This window comes from Lonchura striata, chromosome 5 (genome assembly GCF_046129695.1).
Source record: "Lonchura striata isolate bLonStr1 chromosome 5, bLonStr1.mat, whole genome shotgun sequence".
In the NCBI taxonomy this organism is placed as follows: Eukaryota; Metazoa; Chordata; class Aves; order Passeriformes; family Estrildidae; genus Lonchura; species Lonchura striata.
Genome location: NC_134607.1, coordinates 4,689,547 through 4,709,958, shown reverse-complemented (window position 1 = coordinate 4,709,958; position 20,412 = coordinate 4,689,547). Strand labels below are relative to the sequence as shown.

At 38.3% G+C, this 20,412-nt stretch overlaps 1 protein-coding gene across 26 annotated transcripts in view; it reads left to right on the top strand.

Moving 5' to 3' along the window:
• Positions 1–492: 492 nt before the first annotated feature.
• The window catches only part of C2CD5 (C2 calcium dependent domain containing 5), a 59,175-nt gene continuing 39,255 nt past the window's right edge, over positions 493–20,412 (top strand). For 6 of the 26 annotated variants that reach the window (XR_013339980.1, XM_077783218.1, XM_077783215.1 and 3 more), the window contains exons 1-9: positions 495–682; positions 3,655–3,741; positions 5,168–5,339; positions 7,315–7,410; positions 7,908–8,063; positions 10,249–10,447; positions 12,992–13,143; positions 18,425–18,510; positions 19,398–19,430. Coding sequence is in view for 25 of the 26 variants with exons in the window: in XM_077783218.1 (XP_077639344.1) it covers positions 593–682; positions 3,655–3,741; positions 5,168–5,339; positions 7,315–7,410; positions 7,908–8,063; positions 10,249–10,447; positions 12,992–13,143; positions 18,425–18,510; positions 19,398–19,430 (1,071 nt within the window). In the remaining variant the exon portion in view is untranslated. Of the gene's footprint in view, positions 683–3,654; positions 3,742–5,167; positions 5,340–7,314; positions 7,411–7,907; positions 8,064–10,248; positions 12,035–12,991; positions 13,144–15,953; positions 16,149–18,424; positions 18,511–19,397; positions 19,431–20,412 lie in introns of those variants that run through there. The other 20 variants (XM_021529964.2, XM_077783216.1, XM_021529962.2 and 17 more) reach the window with 13 other exon arrangements.

Sequence of the window (20,412 nt, the reverse complement as noted above, 5' to 3'; positions counted from 1 at the left end):
CTGCCCGCCTCACGGAGGGCACGGCCGGAGGCTCTGTGCAGCCAGGACAGAGGGACGGGGAGCTGCTGGAGAGGGGCACGGACATGGCGAGGGCTCCGATCTCTGCCGTGAGGGGCGACTGTGCGAGCCGCGCCTGTTTATTCCGGGGAACACTGTGGGGGGATCCCATTAATGCGTATAAATATCTCAAATGGGCGCCAAGAGGACGGTACCAGACTTTTCAGTGGTGCCCAGCGACAGAACAAGGCGCAGCGGCCACGAAGCGAAGCACAAGGAGTTTAATCTAGGCGTGAGGAAGCACTGGAGGCGGCAGAGCCCTGGAGCAGCTGCCCAGGGCGGGAGCGGGGAGCGAAGTCCAAATCCCCGAACAGGTTTCCGTGCCCGGGCAGGGCGGGCTCCCGAGCGCTGACAATTCCCGGCCCCGCTCCCGCTGCCGGCGGCCGGGGCGGAGCGGAGCGGCCCCGCGCGCATGCGCAGCGCCGCGCCCGCCGCTCCATGGCACAGGCGCGGTGGCGCTGCCGCTGCGGCCCCGGCGGGAGCGGCGGCGGCGGGAGGAGGAGGAGGAGGAGGAGCGGGGCGCGGGAGGAAGAAGATGCCGGGGAAGCTGAAGGTGAAGATCGTGGCGGGGCGCCATTTGCCGGTGATGGACCGCGCCAGCGACCTGACCGACGCCTTCGTGGAGGTGGGCGCGGGGAGCGGGCCGGGCCCGCGCGGCGGCGGCACCTGCCGGGCCGGCAGCGGGGCCAGGGGCGGGAGGCCGGGCCGGGGCTGCGGGACGTGGCAGCGGCTGCCCGGCGGCAGCGCCGTCCCTGCAGCTTGGCACACCCGTGCCGCGCTCGGTCACAGCTGCGGCTCGCTGCTCGCAGAGGTCATTCCCAGCCTCGCTGGTTCCCGGCGAGGAGGATGGCGAAGTGATGAAACCATCTCTAAATCACTTGTGTTGCCGATTATGTGAGTGGTTGCACAGGCTTTGCTTTTAATATTCGTCTTTCCTCTTAAAACATTTGAAATACTAAAATATTTTCCAAGGGGGCTTTTAGTCAGCAAATACTTAATGTTGTTTGCGTGTTTAAATCACTTTATTGCGCCCAGGTTGTCTGGCTTCAGCCTTCTTTGCGGTCACGTAGTTTGCAGGCAGTATGTAAGGTCTTGCTCAGGAAGGGACTGTAAAATAAGGTGAAGTACAAAATAAGTGGAATTATTTAAGGCCCAGGTGGGATGGGGCTCTGAGCAACGTGATCCTATGGGTGACAACTCTGCCCGTGGCAGGGGGTTTGAATTAGATGGGCTTTAGGGCCCCTCCCAATCCTTCCAAGCCTTTTTATGATTCTGTTACATATGGTTTTTGATTAATTTCTTCCAATACCAATGACTTAGAACATTTCAGAATTATTCCATAGGTTCGGGACTCATACTCTGGGAAAATTCAGAGCTATTTAAAAATGATGTGCTGTGGAAATGCGTGGTTTGTGCCACAAATACTGCTTGAGGTGTACCACAAATGAGTGGTTGAAGTTGGCATGATACTAGAATTAAAGTAGGAAGACAGAATGCCTTTCTAGACCTGTATACACTGGAAAATCTTATAAAAATAAATTTGGGGTATATAAGTCCTGATTTAATTTGGTGCTTAAAAATTTTTGGATGATGTTAGAGCCTAAGGGCATTGCTAAATGGGAGAGTAAGCTGGTGGAAAGTGAAGGTGTATTTCAGCTTTTCAGTGGAACAAAAATAGTACATAATTTTATTTTATTACATGAAACTTAGCATTTCACCCTTTTGTCAGCTGTTTCACCCATCAGGTTTTAGTTTTTAAAAGCTTCTCTTGTAGACTGCCTGTTAATCCAGTTTAAAATTACAACAACCCTGATGCTTGTTACTAGGAGACAGAGAAAACAGGACTAGGAAATACAGTTTACCAAGTTTCATTTGGCTTGTTTTTACTCTGTGTTAGGAGAAACAGCTCTCCTCTTCTGTGGGTTACTTGTTCCCCAGCCCTACTGTTGGTGTAGAAAAGTAGATTTTTGAAATTCGTATAGTAAAAGACTAGCGTAGCAAAAAAAAAAGGAAAATAAACATTTTAATGAAGATCAATTTGCTTAGCTGGCTTGACGTGCAGTTCCATGGGTGCCTTGGCACAGATAAGGGTATAGAAATACACAGATGGGAACCTTGCTTTTAGGATTGTTCATTAGGAACAGTGTGAAGTAACTTCCCTTTCTGTGTGTGGAGAAGGCAATACAGCAGGTGAGATTTATTACAAAATTAATTGAGCTTGAAACTATTGTTTCATTTTTCTGTGTGAGATTGCTGAAAAACCTTGCAATGTGTTTTTCCTTAAATAAAAATGCAAAGCAGATTTTAAGGTTCTAGTTGTTTGCTAACTTTAAATTTCCTTGTTAAATATTGCAATATAAACTTTGAACTAGAAGAGAAAATGAGAAGAGACTTGAGAGCTCTTACTTGGCTCAGGTTAGGCAATGCTTGGACTTCACTAGCTTGAGCACAATGATCCTTGTCCCAGCTCAGAATATTTTGTTACAATTTCTTCCAAAAATGTGCATTTAACTTTGCACAGTGGACAGCAGCATGGTGTTGTGTTATCTCTGCCAGCTTCAGTGAAGGAGCTGGAGTGCTGGGGAAATTCAGTTTTAGCTGCCGGGGGTCACTTAACTCTGTCTTGGGCAAAATTACTGCACAGTGTTCAAATCCAGGCCTAAATTTATTTTCCAAACTGTGTTTAGCCTTTTAAAGATAAAAACTGTCAAAATCTACACACCTGTAACTCCAGCATTTCTTTTCTATCTGCCTACTCATTATTTTCCTGAAGAATCTTGAATAAATTTAAAAATGTAACTTTGAGTATTTGGAAGTACCTGGTATGAGGTGAAGTGCTTTTTTTTTTTTTTTTTTTTTTTTTTTTGAGAGGCAGCATTCAGAGAACTGGAGAACTGCAAGAGTTTTTAAATGGTTTGAAATGAAAGCTGCAGTGAAATAAAGGCTCTTACATGGTGCTGTGCGGCTTCGTGATGTATGGAGCATTACAGAAATTCAGTTTCACTATAAAAAAGCTAACAAGAAGCCCCCACAAAACCCAAAATGGGTTTAGACTGAAATAGATGCCTGTGGAGACCATATGGGAACTGCTGAAGTGGGTTATTATATGGTTGAATGTGCAATAAGCAATAAAAATATAGAAAATATTCAATTTTTAGTAGTCCTCTCTCTCTGTATATCTCAAATCCAGAATGTTTCTGTATTTGTTTCATCAATTGTCTGTGAAGCTGATTGAGAAATCCTAGAGAGAAGTAATAGGTCATAAACATTTAGAATCTATCAACATTTAAAATATTTTTCATTATAGAAGGCAAGGAGAGTATGTAAAGTGACTTTAAATATGATATTTTTGCCTCTCAAATGATTGAGGAGGAAAAGAAACAATTTTAGTAGTATGACAGGATGAGAGAGAGATTGATTGGAAATGTCATTGACACATGGATACTGATACATGTAAATTGAATTAAAAAATCACTCAGTGAAAAGAAAACGATTTGTTGAGATATGTATTTGAAATTATTGCCTATGTCAGTTAAACAAGTTTCAAAAATATTTTATTAGTATTTGTAATTGCTAATTGAATGCTTGTGTTTTTAGGTGAAATTTGGAAATACAACATTTAAGACAGATGTGTATCCCAAATCGCTTAATCCTCAGTGGAACTCTGAGTGGTTCAAATTTGAAGTAAGTATTTTTTAAGAGTTTGCCTGTAACTGTACACACTCTCTGGTTAATTAAGCTGCCCTTAATTAAATAATTGCATTTCCAGCAGAGAATGAGTTCTAAGCACTGAAGCATATTTGTGTTTACATGCACAAAGCCTTTTCAGCAAACCCAGCTCCAGTCAGACCTTGTTTGCTAAGGGCGTCTCTTTGTCTTTTTAGGAGTGTTTGTGAAGATAAAAGCTTGCCAGGTTGGATCCAGCTTAAATGGTGTTCAGTTAGAAAAAAGAGTGCTGCAGTGAAGGTGGGGCAAAGGCAGCAGAGGTTAGGCTTTTTCAGTACAGTTACCAGTATGTATAAATGAATGCATATATATGAAAGTACAGGTGTTCTTGTGGGGTTTTTTTTAATTTTGAGCAAGGAAAGTTAATTGGTATTTGAAGTCTTACATTTGGTTGCAAAGATAATGCAGAGGAGAAAATGGAAAATTCCTGTGTGGAGATTAAAAAATAAAGAGCTTGGACAACAATTGGTAGACACTTTCTCTTCTCATTTCCTTATGTAATAACGAGGGCACTCAGCATTTTCCTGTAATTGCTTGTTGCTTTCCAGGATCTAATTTGTTGATGTCCTTTGACATTATGCCCTGAACAAGTGTTTACATGTTTCTTTCATTTTTTTTGCTACTTAAAAGAATGAGGATTATGTTTAGAATAGATATTGTAACACTTGAACGTGTAGTTCTGGTTCATTTATCATGCTCTAAGGCAATATCACAACTCTGCAAACACTTAGATGAGTCATCCCATTGCAGTTAACAAACTTAATTCTTGGTTTGTGACACTGAACACAAAAATTCGTGGAATGGCTTAGTCCTAAAAGAAAATAGTTGTTATCTGTAGATGGATTATTGCATTTGTTTAGGAAATTGCATATGTAGAATTATTGAATTTTTACTGCAGGCTGTGTAAAATACCTGCTTTTAAGCCACTGACCAGTCACAAGAACACCATAAACTTCAGTGCATAATAGTCCTCTTAGGTATTTTGTTTTAAATTTTCTTTCTTTCTTTTCCCTTCTTCTTTAATTAATTAATTTATGTATTGTGGAGATAGGTGGACAGTCTATAGGTGGACAATATTTTAAGTGTGACTTAAAATATTGTGGAATTTTAAAATGAATAATTTCTGTAATGGTGCTTTTCTGTTCTTCTCCCAGTGATAGCTCTGTTTCCAGGATCTCACCAGTCTCTGAAGGATAAAACCAAAACGAGTGAAAGTTGTTTGGAATTTTAGAATGTTGTTTAGCTTCAGGAAACTGACATTACAGATTTATCTGGGTCAGGTCACTGTTCATTACTCACTCTCTTCTCCTCTGCGTTGGTTTTTCAGCAGCGCTTCCCTGCACACTTTTAAGTACTGAGATTCCTGTTAATATTTGCTCTCCAGGTGGATGATGAGGAGCTGCAGGATGAGCCTCTGCAGATCACAGTTCTCGATCACGATACGTACAGTGCCAACGATGCCATTGGCAAGGTGTACATCGATATTGATCCTCTGCTCTACAGCGAGGCGGCCACGGTTATTTCGGGGTGGTTTCCAATTTATGACACCATTCATGGTAAGCTGTGCTCATTTAAAACATGTCTGGAATGTCATCTGCTTTGTATCATCTCATAAGCTGTCTTCAGAAATTTGTAATAACTTGAATTTTGGGGTTGGAAAACTACTTTCCTGGCTTTTTTCCCCTTGTTTTCTGACATGAGAAAATTTCTGGCAGGGGAGTAAAGGCTGGTGCTTGGCAGGATGCCTTTCATAGGACTTGTGACAAGTGGGAATAAATCTTCACTAGCTACTGCAGATTTCAGATTAAAAAAAACTCAGATGTAATTGTCCAATTACCATTTGTTTGCTAAACAAATGTAATTTTGCTGGGGTTACTTGAAGTGTGCCTTCCTGAGATTTGTGATAAACTTCAGTTGAGATGAAGGGACAAGGATGTGAGATATCTTCAACAGGATGAAATTCCTTTTCCCTGCAGTAAGTGCTCTCAGTGCTAGGTGGATTTCATCAGAATGTCTTGAAGGTATGAGAAGATAAAAGTAATCATGTTTTTGCTTTTGATTTTAATGCAACAGCTTTTGTCTCAGAGAGCCAGTGTCTGCTTAAAGCAATTATTTTGCTGCTTGAATACCTTGAATACCATCTCTGTGGCTGCCATTTTCCCCCTCGTTCATTATTCAGGGTGAATTAAATGACCTAATGATGTTCAAAGCTAATTCTAAATCATTGTTGGGAAATAATCAGTGGTGTTCAGCAGATGCTCATCATAACTGATGCACATTATTTTTTGCATTTAAACTAGTTATAGTGAGTAAAAATACTAAGAAATACTGCAATAATATTGTTTTTTTAAATTACCTTTCAATCCTATGCACATTTTCCTATTGCACATTTTCTTCTGGAGCTAAATGACGCAAACACTTGTTTCAGGATGTGTACAGCTGGTAGGTTAGAGTTAGACTTCTCTATGTTTTTCCAGATATGTTGGTATTTCATAACTTTTTTCTATGTGAATAGAATTGAAATTCTTCTCTTTTCATGCTCATAGCACTACATTCCAATTATCTTGATTCTTGGCAAACATTAATTGATGCTTCCTTAAAAAACAATAAATAAAATGTTTATAAGTTTGTATTACATTTTTTTCCTTTCACCTCAACATGAGTGTTTGTGAAAACCTATAACCCTGAGATATTTTCTGTTATAATTACTGAAGACTTCTTCCTGTTGGCATTTTGGAAGGGAGATGCAGCTGGTTTTATTGCAGTAATGTCAGTTGAACAAAAAAATCCAGTGCTGCTGTTTCAGTGTCACATGCTGATGTGATAAAGGCTTCTGAAGACACTAGAGATCAGACTTATCAAGAAGTTTCGTCCTCAATATGTCAGAACCTATAATACATGAAATGATTTTGTTACTGGGTGGGGAAAAAGAAGAAAAAGCTCAGAACAGGAAAGGAGAGAAGTCAAAAAGAAATGTTTCTGTGTTAGAAAATACTTCATTTCTAGTAAGGTATAATCATAGTTGAAAATTAACCTTTGTCTAAAAGGACTATAATACCTTATTTTTTATATATTTACTGTCACAGTTAAAGTATTTTGCAAACACTTGCTGTGCCACTTTGTGGTTGTAACAAGAACCATACATCTTTCTTCTGGGGTTGAACTTCAGAGAGGAGCTTTACTGCAGTTTAGAAATCTTTTCAGGGAGGAAATTGAGCAGTGAGAGTGGCATAGGCCACTGCAGCATCGAGAGGCTGATGGCTTCTCTTTCCCCAGTCTCATATTACAAAGTTCTGTTTGGTGCAAATAGGCATTTGAGGAGTGTTGTTTTCATTCCTTCAGCCTCACAGGCTTGGCAGAACTGGAAAGTTCCTCTGAGCCAGTGTCTCTGCAGACCTGAGAGGCAAGGCTATGGTTTCCTGCTCCTCTGGTATTAAATACTAATAACAGGAAATAATTTATAGGTCTAGTTTTGTATTGATACAGTTATATTGTTATAACTTCTGGTATTTTGTGGTTTTTTATTGATAGGTATACGTGGGGAGATCAACGTGGTGGTGAAAGTAGATCTCTTCAATGATTTAAACAGATTTAGGCAGTCATCCTGTGGAGTCAAATTTTTTTGCAGTAAGTAGAGGAAAAAAGTTAATTTGGACAAAAAAAATTTTCCTTCTTTTCTATGTCTCTTCTGTCTCCCTTCTCTTACCAGCTCATTGCATAAACCTAGTGGAGATAACATTGACACAAATTGCTTTTCTTTTATAACACATTTTTACTGTTGACATTTCAAAACAATGCAAATAACTGATGGGATTTTTTAATGTCCAGAAGTTGCATTTCAGTGCCTGTGCACATACACACCTGGTGTTATTTTGGGTCCATATCTTTTTAAAGAGGCCCAAAGTGAAAAGGTTTCGTAGTGGTACATGTTGTAACTGGTACACTGGAGAATTATCTTATCAGTGTTCCAGGATTCCACGAGCAAAACTTCCTGGGTGTGTCCACATTTTCACAGAAAATTGTCTGGGAAACTGTCTGCAATCTGTCGCTGTGTGATGTGAGATTTTTCTGGCTGTCCTGGGCTCCTGGCCTGTCTCTGCCATCTCGGTGTGTGTCTGTTCCAGCTACGTCCATCCCCAAGTGCTACCGAGCCGTCGTCATCCACGGCTTCGTGGAGGAGCTGGTGGTCAACGAGGACCCTGAGTACCAGTGGATCGACAGGATCCGCACGCCCAGGGCGTCCAACGAGGCTCGTCAGAGGCTCATCTCGCTCATGTCAGGTACCAGCCCTGCCCCTAAGGCTCCCTGGCACTCTGACAGTGCTCTGGCAGCATTTCAGTAGCTGCCTGCCTCAGGGGTGCAGAGGAGCTTTGTTGTTCATTGCGTTGATTTGTTTTGGTACACAGTCTCTTCTGTTTCTGAGGATTACATATTTGTAACTGATGGGCAGTGTTACTGTTTTTTTGGGTTTTTTTTGCACTTTTTGGGGAGGCCATGCTGCTGAATAATGTTTTAGTTGCTTTTAGCAAGGTCAGAGAAACCTGTGAAACTTTCTCCAAGATATTCTTAACCCATATGAGGAGTATCACTAGAATTTTGACTCAGACAATTAAAGAAATGAACTTCACCCTCTTTGAACTTGTTGAAGTATGTGAACAAATAGGCACTTTTTCAGATACAGTGCATCAGTGCTTATGGTACTCATCCCATCTCTTGGAAGTCAGGCTTCATTCATTGTTTCTCAAGCACCTCCTGTGAGGAGAGAGAAGAGAAACTTTGGGATGACCTTGGAGGCCTTCCAGTGTCTGAAAGGAGCTACAAGAAAGATGGGAGGGACTATTTGCAAGGGCCAGGAGAGACAGGACAAGGGGAACAGCTTCACACTGACAGAGAGTGGGTTTGGATGGGATATTGGGATTAAATTCTTCCCTGTGAGGGTGGCGAGGCCCTGGCACAGCTGCTCAGAGCAGCTGTGGCTGCCCCATCCCTGGAAGAGTCCAAGGCCAGGCTGGATGGGGCTCTGAGCACCCTGGGCTAGTGGAAGGTGTCTTGAGATCTTCAGTAAGTGGGGCAACAAAAAAGATTGTGGAGAAGTGCCTTCATTGGGAAGGTCAGCATGCTGTGAGGGAAAAAGTTAAACTGTTGTCGTAACTAACATGAGGACATTTTTGTTACTATAGCCCCCGTATTAGTTTACAGAATCCATATTTGCATAATTAGTGACATGCATAAATAGTTCAGGTGGATAAAGTATTCTGCTAGATTTTATTCATGGCAGAGATAAGAGGATAGAAACCCCAAAAAACTCACAGGAATACTGTTTCATCTCATATAATAAAATGTGTGCTATTGCAATATATTTTATTGGTAATCACACAAAGAATCTTGAAGAAATCTGGAACTTCTGAGAGTGATCCAGGCTGTTTCACAGATTTTTGTCATTTTGTGTTAAGTTAAAAAGAAACTTTTATACTCCATCTCAGTCTTAGAGTTTTTTCAAGACTACAGCCATGGTTTCATTTAAGAAGTTTACAAGAGTAACCTGTGCTGATAATTTTGGAATCATGCTTCAAGAAAGCAATAAAAACCAGAGCCAGGAGTTGGACTTAGATGGTACTTGTGGGTCACTTCCACCTCAGGAAATTCTGTGATTCTCTGGCCATTTCTTTCTAGTTGATTTCTCAGCAGCAGCAACATTAAGACTGTTAGGCCATCCTTTGTGACAGGGAGGATTTTTCAGTTTGTTAACAGAGGATTTTGGAAATCTTCCATTTTTGTAAGGAGAGAGATTATATTTTCTACCTTAGTTATTACCAAGGCAATCCAGCTACACAGAACCATTAATGTCTATAAAAGATGTCTCCTAAAAAAACATTAATGACAGACCAGTTTCTTATAGTCACAGTCTTTCAGTCCTTGTGTGCAGTTAATAGAAGTAGTAGTGTTTGATTTGCAGTAGAGGGGCAAAAAGTGGGAAATAAGTTGAAATATGCTTAAATAAATTGGTAAATGAAGAAATTATAGATGCTTGTTCATTTTAAAGATGTTGTATTGTTTTGAAGTATTATATATGTAATATTATTGAGGTATTAAATATGAAGTATTTAGAAACTCACGTGAGTTCCACAACACATCTTAACCTCTCTCTCTCTGAATAAGTAGAAAAAAGGAAAAAAAAAAGCCTACTGGAAATAAAGGCTAGTGGGAAAAACCTCTGAAATGACATGTTGCTTTGGCAATCAAAATGGATTTGGAGAAAAAAGCAAAAAGTTGTGTAAGTGATTGGTATCACACAATGTTGTAGGAGACAGAAGTTGTGACTGGCTCCTTGGCCTAGCTGTGTAGGATTGGATTGATTACCTGTTCTCTTGACTTGGTTCACACTCAAAAAGCTGAGTCAAAGACCACAAAAGAGAATAGAAGAAATTCACTGCAACTCTGAGCTCTTTACCTTTTGTTTTGTAGGTGAATTGCAGAGGAAGATTGGCCTGAAGGTGCTTGAAATGAGAGGAAATGCTGTTGTTGGTTATTTGCAGTGTTTTGATTTGGAGGGAGAGTCTGGACTCGTAGTGAGAGCCATAGGAACAGCCTGCACGTTGGATAAATTAAGTAACACATCAGCATTTTTACCTGCATGTAACTCCCCATCCAAAGAAATGAAGGAGTAAGTATGAATTAGTAGCTTGGAGGGAAACAAGTTTCACTTCTCTTCCTTTCATACTCATGCAGTTTTTCATAACCGGTGTGGTTTCTTTTTTTTTTCCCCAGAATTTGTTTTTCTGTTGTAGTTTTATTTGTCTGCAATAAGTTTTATATTCCACAATTATGAAAAGTTTCAGGTTGGATGAGTTGTTATATAGAAGCTGGAGTGGTAATTCTTACTTAAGATGACTTTGTATTTATGTAGCAGCAGTACTACATATCCTTGGTTTATGATCCACCAGTTTAAGTGTGCTTAGTTCTGCTTTGATGCTGTGTTTGTGCAATGAACATTTTTGTGAGGATGTCTCACAAATATACCTTTGGTTCAAGTTTATTTATATAAAGCATGTAAGAGAAGATAAATTTGAATTCTGATTATTCTGTCAGTGATTTAGACAATGACCCCAGAGAGGCCTCATCTTTTATTGTGTGCTTTGCTTTTTACTGATGTGGAACAAATAGGACTATGGCAGAAGAGGTAGACAGTGAACTTGCAGAGAGATCTTTTTACTCTGAGAATTAGAATTTTGTAATTTGGTCATACATGCTGCAGCACTAAACAGTTTGAGTGCAGTGTTTTGATATGCATACAAATTAATAGAAATATACTTGCAGTCTTCTTTCAGCTGTTGCTCCTTTTTTGCATGGATAAATTAGTTATTTTCTGTTTGGTAGAGCAATCCAAGAAGGAAAAAACTGCAAGAAGAAGTGTATTACATATCCTGTATTTCTAGATGCATTAAGTAGCCATTTTCATTAACTTGAAATGTTGTGTCACTGCAATAGAGATGAGGCATTTTTGTTGTGCAGACTTCAATTGCACTGCAAAATTTTACAAAATACGAGCTGACTTTTAAAAATTCCTGGTTTCTATTTCATGGCATAGCTTGTTTGACTTGTCTTGATTTCAAAAAGTTGCCTTTAAAAGAACTTCTGGATACAGTGCAGCATAGAACAACAGCATGGTGTTTAAAAGCAAAAAAGGAAGACCTGGTAATTATCAACTTTAAAAGCACCCATAAATAAACCAGTGCCTTTCACTCTGCAGCTAAATGTGGAAATTCCACCTCCTAAATTATCCACGTTCAACTCAGTGATGGATATTTTCTCAGTTCAAAAAATGGGAATGTTTCTCTAAGGCAGCAAAACCAACTAATTTGATTCTTCTTATTCTTGGCTTTACTAACTTGACGGCCTGTTGCCAAAAATCAATGATGCAGTCACAAGCAAGTGCTTAAGCTCTTCCTTTCCCTCCTTTTATTTCATCTGGACTCTTGCATGCTAGGAATTGAAATTCTTAGAGTCTGCTTAGAGTAAGAGATCTCCTCTATCTAAACTTCCCTGAAACCATTGATAACATAACTTTGCAACCTGTTTGTATGTATTGTTTTCTTTTCTTCCACCTTGGCTGCAAACTCTCTCAGGTCTCCGCTGGTTCATCCGCCAAGCCATGGATGCCGCTCGACCCACAACAGCCCAATTCACACTGCTACTGGCTCACGACTCACTCAGAACTTCTCTGTGTCTGTTCCCACTCTCATCTACACTGGTACGAGACTGCTCACACTCCACAGCTGGGGAGAGGCAGCCCACAGGCACAGTGCTCCCAAAGGGCAGGCAGGCAGGCAGGGTAGGCAGGTACCACCCGTCTTCCTTCCCTCATTTCCTGCTGGACACACCTTCTGTCAGCAGGGAGAAGCAGCCAGGGTGCTGCAGCTCAAGCAAATGCACAATAGTTTCTTGGAGATGCCTCGGAGTCTCTTCCACAAAGCCACGCTCTTCGCTTTGACACGCTCTTGCTTCCTGTGAAATTAACTAAAAAAAAAACCATGGTGATGGAACTGGGAAACATTGATTTGTGCTCATAACTGCTTTCAAACATAATTCAGATACAGTAGGTTTTAAAATGGTTCTAGGAAGGGTCTGTGCCATTTGTGGAAGAGATGGTTTTAGAGAGCAGGTAAGTCAAGCTGTGCATAAATAAACTGTTTGTCAATAGAGTTGTTCCCATAAAGATTCTCCTCTTTGCTCTGTTTTTAGCTGTGGCATGCTGCTGATGCTATAGGATAAGGAAACATATCTTTTTTTCTGTTTTTTTTACCTTAAAATGCACGTGTATATACATAAGTGTATCAATATGTATAAACACAGCTGTAATTTGAAATCATTTTTTCTTTATTAAACTAACTCAAAGCATTGTGTATTTGACCAGATTTTTAAGCCATAAACTTTTCGATTTTTTTATTTTGCATATATATATAATTTTTTGTCACATCTCATGCCTTTCATTTGGCTTAATTGTTTCATTGTAGATGATGAGCATCTCTGTGTAGGATGCTGAGAGGGTAAAACAGCATTTCTTTGCCTCTGGCCTCATTCCCAGCCTCGCATCTAAGGAATAGCTGCTGGCCCTGCCCCAGTCCCATCCTGGTGTTTGGATCATGCTGCTGTCAGCCAGGTCCTTTGGCACAGGATTACTGAATATGTTTCCACCTTCTTCTGGCAGGATTCCTTTCAATGAAGATCCCAATCCCAATACATATTCATCAGGACCCTCCACCCCTCTGAAAAACCAAACTTATTCCTTTTCACCTTCCAAGTCCTACAGTCGACAGTCCTCTTCTTCTGACACAGATTTGAGTTTGACACCCAAAACTGGTAAGGCACTTCCACCCACTTTTTCTTTAAGTTGTGTTTCTCTTTTTATATTTTCACTCAACCCCTTTTTGCATTTTGGTATTTAAGTTATCAAAATGGTGTGAAAATTGGAGACCTCACACAGCACACCTCAGGCTCTAAAGGGTTTCTGCAGGGTCAAAATTTCAATCCTGCCTTTATTTCCACTGTCTGGGATAAGTTGAAAATTACTTTTGTAACACAACTGTATTCAAGTCAAAATAAAACATCTCAGAGCATTAAGGGAGTTCTAAGTAATTGCCTTTTCCTTATTTCCTCCATTTCATATAATAGATCTTAGGAGTGTATTTCTCACCACAATATGTTAAGGATGGTGTTACTAAAACTATGTAACCTTCAAGCCTACTGTGTTGTGCCCTAAGTTTACTGCCTACGTTTACCTAATTTTGAACTCCCTTTTGCAAATTCAAAACTAGAAATGTAGCAGCCACTGTCTTTTTATTCTCTTGGTATATGGAAATAGCTTTACATACACAGTATACACTTTCAAAGTACCTTAAATTACATTAGAAGTAATCCAGCCATCTTCAAAAAACGTTTTTCTTTTTCCATTGCTTTATCATAATTTTTTCAACTTGTTTTTTCCTCCCTTCTTATTTTTTAGTCTGTGGTTAGAATCATGTCAGTAATGATGTCAGCAAAATTCAAAGAATTCCTGTATGTTTATTTTTTATTGTATGACCAATACTGTGAATTTTGCCCCCACAGGGCAAAGTATTTTGTAGAGTTGATTGTAGAAGTGTAGTTGGTTTTTAAATGGTGTTTTAAATTGTGGTGTTTGAAGCCCAGAACATTCATGGCTCTCTTTAATTAGTCAAATTTTAAGCATATTAAGGTAGTTGATTCAGCTTTACTTGATAGCACTCCTTTCAAGAATTTTTCCTAGCAGATAAATTGAATATTGCTTTCAAATGGAGTTGTATTAAATATTTCATGCAGTTTATTCCCTAGATGTGTTAAAAATACTCCCATTTAGCAGGCTGTCTTTCTTATTGCTGTCTTCTCTCTCCCATTTTTAAAACAAAGAAGCAAAAAAAGCACACTTTAATTTTTGTCCTTTTTCAAGGATATCTGTCCTCTGGGTAACCTATGGAGGTCACTCATTTAAAGGACCTACAGATATAATTGGATGCTTATTACTTTATGAGCACCCCAAATTCAGGTGTTTGGCTTACAGAATATTTGAAAACCTGTTTCTTTTGATCAGATTTTCCATGGTAAAGATGATGTCATGTAAGGATTTAAATGTAACCTAGGTGATCATCTTTGTAGATGTAAGTGTTGTGAATTTAGGCATGTGGCAACTCACTGTGGATGTGTTAGGTCTTAAAGCAGCAGCCTAATGTATTTCCTGGCAATATTAGGTAGGTGGATAAATCCTGTTGTCTTTAGTCAGTTTGTTCAGAACTGAAACAGATTGTCATTGGTGCCTCTTATTTGTCGGGATTTTTCAAGTATGTAAAGATATTTTTTAGCTATTTTTCTAGTATTAAAGCAAACTGTGGGCATAGTTTTGCTTATTAGCACTGTCTTTTTGGCAGCTTTTAACTGTGCTACTGAAGCTTGTCCAAAGAGGAAATTCTAGTTACATTTAAACATACTGTATCTTGCTATGACAAACTCAGTTTTGGATCTTAATAGGTTGAAAGGACAACACCTGATGAGTTTTACCCAAAATTTGATGATATGCAGAAGACACTTCCATGCCGTACGAAATTAGTATGTTGTTAACAGTTACTGTATATGCTTAGACCTGTTTTTATCTCCCAAGGCTGTTACCAAGTTCAAATATCTCAGTGTGTAAGTTGGTGATCTTAGTAGTTAAAGAAATGCAGACTTCTCATGCGATACATCAAACATTATCAGATTCGAGATACCCATTACTCAGATTGGCTGATTTGAAAAAATAAGTATTTCCTGCTATTTCTGCAGTACATTATATTCTTTATTTCTCAGCCAGGTAGTTAGTGTGCTGACGTATCTGAGAGGGAGATTAACCTGGAGAAACAGTGCAGATACCACAATTTCCCAGTATGAGTAACAAAACACTGGAGTTGAAACTTGGATCTGCTTAAGCATCCAATTTTCAATAGCTCCAAATCTGGAGACTTTTACCTTGATGTCTTCTGTGAAATACAATTGTGTTGTGTTATCCATTCTTATCTGTAAATACATTGGCTGAATTTAGGGTTGGAGTTAGAATTCTGGGAGTAGGGATATATTTTTTGCCACCGCAAATTAACAGAATCAGGCTGACAAAAAGCATGATGTTTTTTAATCAGAATACATTCTGATGTGCCATAGCATATGTTTGGAGGAAATGGAGAAGGTAGGAACTCCTTTAGACTTGATGGGAACTTAGAATTCTACAAGATTTATTACTCTAGAAATCCATGGCCTCTTTGGAAAATAACTTTTTCTACAGAGATAATGCAAGTAGTCAGATTAAGTGTGTGCAAAGACTGTTGTTTGGGTTTTACTCCATACTATTTGCTATCAAATTTTGATCGACCTTTAAAATGTTTAATTACCAAGTCTCTAAAAAATTAATTTCAAAATTAAGTTAATCAAGTAATGATTTTTAAAAACACGCTTCTCATGTACGTTGTGGAGCTGTATTGTCATTCCATTTGTTTGTATGTCAAGAAGTAATTTGCAGTAAGTGTTGATTCATTTAGAGAAAACAAAAATGCTTCATTTTGATTTCTTTTGTCCGTTTCTTTAGTCATCTTCCGAATCTACATCTTTGTCTCTATTACTTTCCTCCACAGCACCTTCCCCACAGGGACCTAGGATTTTCCTGTTTCCCAGCTCCCCTACACTCTCTTGTGATTCCCCACATCTTAAAAAGTCCTGTCTCCTCCTCTCGGGGTCTAGCATTAAACCTCTACACTCTAGCCATGTCAGCCCAGTTGTTCTGAGGAAAAGTGTTTCTTTCACTGAAGAGCTGCTTCTGGCTGCTTCTGGTAGGATCTATCTATTATGGCCTTTTAAACAAGCTTTTAAGGAAATGTTGTTATTTGATTAACATTCAGATGCTTCTATAACCCTGGGTTTGCTCAGTTAGCCTCTGAAAATTGCTGGCTACATGACTATGCATTCCATTTCTCACCTCTGCCCCAGAAGCTTGAAACACCTTCAGAACTTCTTAGAGGATTTGAAACAATGTTATGTATGCTACAGAATTACTTCTTTACCCTTGAAAAACATCCTTTGCTAATTGGACTGAAATAATGTACTTTATTTGTGATCCCACACATTCTCTTCACTTTGTTGTTCCTGCATTTTGCATGCAGCAACTGCTCATTGCACTTGCTCGTGAATTCATTCATAATTTGCTAAAATAATAGTTGTCAGATGCTACCAACTCTGCTTTTTAATTTAACCTTTTAAACAAAGCCCATGCTTTTTGTTTTTACTGCCCACTTTTTCATTCCACTGACATGGATTATTTTTATAGATTTCAATTAAATAGTTGTCGATATTACTTCACTTTTTTTGTAGAAACTCTTTCGGTTAGTTTGTAATTTTTGAGTTTGTTTCATGTGTAGTATTTATGCTATGTTTGTCTGTATTTAATATTGTATAGTCCCTGACAGTGATGTTTAGAATCAATGCTAAATAGTAAAAGCAATTTAATCTTGTTTAATGGGACTATACAGATACTAATAGTTTTGTTTCCTTATCCAAGAACAGCTAAAAATACTCATTGAAAACTGTAGTGGTTTTGTATCTAATTACATGGTAATGGTAGCTTAGTAACTCTTGAAAATGAATGAATGAAGTTAGGAATGAATTTACATATATTATTAAGTCTTAGGTTATTATTTCTAGATCTCCCAGTCTTTGGTAGAAACAAATAACTGCACTTCAATATATATTTACACTCTTGTTCATCCATATCAGATTCTTGATCAGAAGAAAAAGGAAGCTAACAAGGAAGTATTATGTTGAATTAGTTACAAATTCAGGAAAAGAAAATCTTGGCTTCATTTCTAACTGTTTGCACTCTGGTGTTTGTATTTCATCCTGCTCCTGACACCTTTTTGTTCTTTACGCTCTGCTTTCCTCTGCTGCTTAGGGGCTTATTTTTGCTTTGTCATGCTGGCCCTGGTGGCTTTAGACATAAGGAATAGCAATGATAATGTGTTTATAGGCATGACATATTACCAAAAAAATCTGTTCGCTAGCACCGTGTTTACTTTAGGAAAAAGACAATTTTGGCATGGAGTGATCTGTGGGCAGAGAGCCCCAGGTCACTGTCAGACACATAACCTGCATCTCAGCACGCCCTATCAAGGGGACCAGCAAAGATGTTCATGTACCTGATCATTTTTCTCTGCACAAAAACTCCTGTGGTCAGGCGGGAGGGCTGGAGGATAAACTCTGAAAGGAGGAAAAAGAGAATTATCATGTGATGCAAAACTGGAGTTTATCTTGTGTAAATCTGCAGGTTATGTGTGTGCCAATATAGTAATCAAATAAGTGTAGTTTTAAATGCTGAGCAGTAGTAGCCCCAAATAAGTAGTCGCTTATTTGAATGAATCAGATGAGTGAGTATTTCACAGTGTAAAATGATTTGTAATTTTTTTCAGAGTTTATATTCAAATCAAAGGATATGCATTGCCTTTCTTGTTCCAAATCATGCATTATGTAACTGCTGCTGTAATTATGTGTACAGTCTCCTACTTGTAGTTAGGAAAGGTGATTTACTTATCTAAAACTCTCCGAAAACCAGATTTTTATTACTTCTATTAAATAAAAATATTGTGAGAGGTACACAGCTATAGAGTAGTCTTACAGAGAGACTCTTTTTGATAAGGGTAGATAATCTGGTTATGGAACAACTTTATGTGAAAAGTAAATCTATATTTAAATCATAGGCAAAAAACAAGAAAATAAAAAAGTTATATGTCGTAGGAAAGAATTTTAAATCCCCATCTCTAAGTTTTTATATTTTAAAGTTGATTTTAATTCAGGTTAACAGCAGGAAAAAAATCTTAGATTGGGAGGGTTTGTTAAAATACTATAAAATCACTGCTAGTTGTGTGAAAAGGAAAATCTAGGACAACCCTCAAACCAAAATTAAATTTCTGATGCTTTTTTTTTCCCTTGAAAATTAAAATTATGGGGATAATTGGTGTGTTTTCAATGACTAATTTTTATCTATTTTGAAATTACCCTTTGATTACAAATTATAATATATGTTTCTTTGAATGTCATTTGTACTGATATTCTTTAGGAATGGGCAGTGGGAGTGCTGGAAAAGAAGGGGGGCCATTTAAAACTCTTTTAAGACAACAGACTCAGTCAGCTCTGGAACAAAGGGTAAGGCATTTTATACTTTCTTTTCTGGTCTACTAAAGTGAAAATTTATCTTGCAGTAAGTTCATGTTTGCTGTTACTTTCCGTTTGAAAAGATGTAATTTTACGTCTGAACTTAGTACAAGTGTTGACTGTTTAATAGCCCTTTTATACACAAATTATTTAAATATTGATATATTACTAAAGCACTGGGAAAAGTGGAGCAATTAACTGTGCACAGCACTCAAGTAATTCCAGTGGTATTAAGAAGTTATAGGAGGAATTACCATTGTGTGGTCTCTGAAAGGTACTGATGTATGTTAAGTTTAACACTTGAGTAAAGACATGATGCTAAAGTTTTTACAGAAGCCAAATTCAGAAACATTAGCATAGCTTTAAACAAGGTGAAAATCCCATTTGGGTTTGGGAAAAGTTTTCAGGTTTTGGGAATGGAGTTGATACCTTGCACCCCATTTCATAGAGCAGAAGGTAGCCTTTAATTGGGAACTTGAAACTGAACTACTTGCCAAGCAGGAAGAGGCATACATAGATTTAAACTTTTCCTCTATTGGACTAAAAATGCCATTCTTTCATTATACTGAATAGACTATATAATGAAACAGAGTTTTTAATCAATTGTTTACATTTGGAATGAGTAATTGCAACTTTTTTTATAAGTTACATACTGCTTCGATCAAAATGTTGATAATAAGGTGTCTTGAAGGAAGAAATGTGAGTATATTCATACTCAGAAATAAATTTATTGCAATTTCTGACTACCTCAACCAATGCCATAGGAGCATGTATGTTAGTTGGGAGCAAAGTGACTTGCAGCTGTGAAAGCTGAGAGGGGAGCTGCTGTCTGGAGTAAGTGGATGATTCTCTTCTTTTTCCTGTGTTCCGTGGTTCAGGGAGGATCGCCCCGTAGGTTCTGTGCCAGGCGGGTATGTTCAAACACGGTGTGGCTCTCTCAGCCCTTCTTGTATTGGGCACTTCGAAAGCAGTTTCTGAAAGATATTTTTATTTTGTGAGGCTTTGCAGATTTCTTTGTGGTTTTGTATATGCAGAATTTTCTAAATTTGTTGGTTTTAAGAGCATTTTTTAAAATCGGTGTATTTTGCATGTTGATACATTTCAGTTAACATTTTAGTTTAGGTATGAGTACACATCCATGGCTTTTTGCTTTTAATTTTTTAATTTGGCTGAAGGAATGCTTTAAAACAAGCCTTTTTTTCTGTTTACCTTTGATTTTACTAGCATTTCAGATGTTCCGTGTCTGATATTTTATTTCCTTAGGAAGCTTTTTAAAGACAATTAAAAAAATAAATTAAGAGCCCTTAATGTATTTTTAGAGCTTGCATTATCTGGGCATTATTTTGATAAGGTCTGTATATTGTCTAGTATTAAAAAGATACTGTAAAATGGGGTGGAGATGTGTCTGTTTCTGAGTCTGTTATTGATGATGACTATGATGTAGCAGCAAAGCATGTGGACAGTTAATTGATAAAAAATATGTTCATTCTGTCTTCTGAAAATTTCATATTGGATGTGGTTTCTCTGTGGTGTCACATCTTTTGGTTACCTTGAAGTTGAGTTAACTGGAATGAATAACATCTCTAAGTTATTTAGTCTGTTTTAGTATTACACACTTAAACAGTGCACTCTTACTTGTCTGGATTACTTAGGATAGTGAGTATTTGGGAAAACCAAGAATAAATTCAGTATATATAGTGCAGTTTTACACGTATTAGATGTATCATAAAATCCCAGAATCTTCCTTGAGTTTAAGGGACCTTAATGGTCATCTTATTCCAACCACCCTGCCTTAAGCAGGGACACATTCCATGAGACCAGGTTGCTCAAATAGTTCTTTTGAGTCTTAGATTATTCTGGTGTATGGTAATGCTAGAGTGCTTCAAAATAATT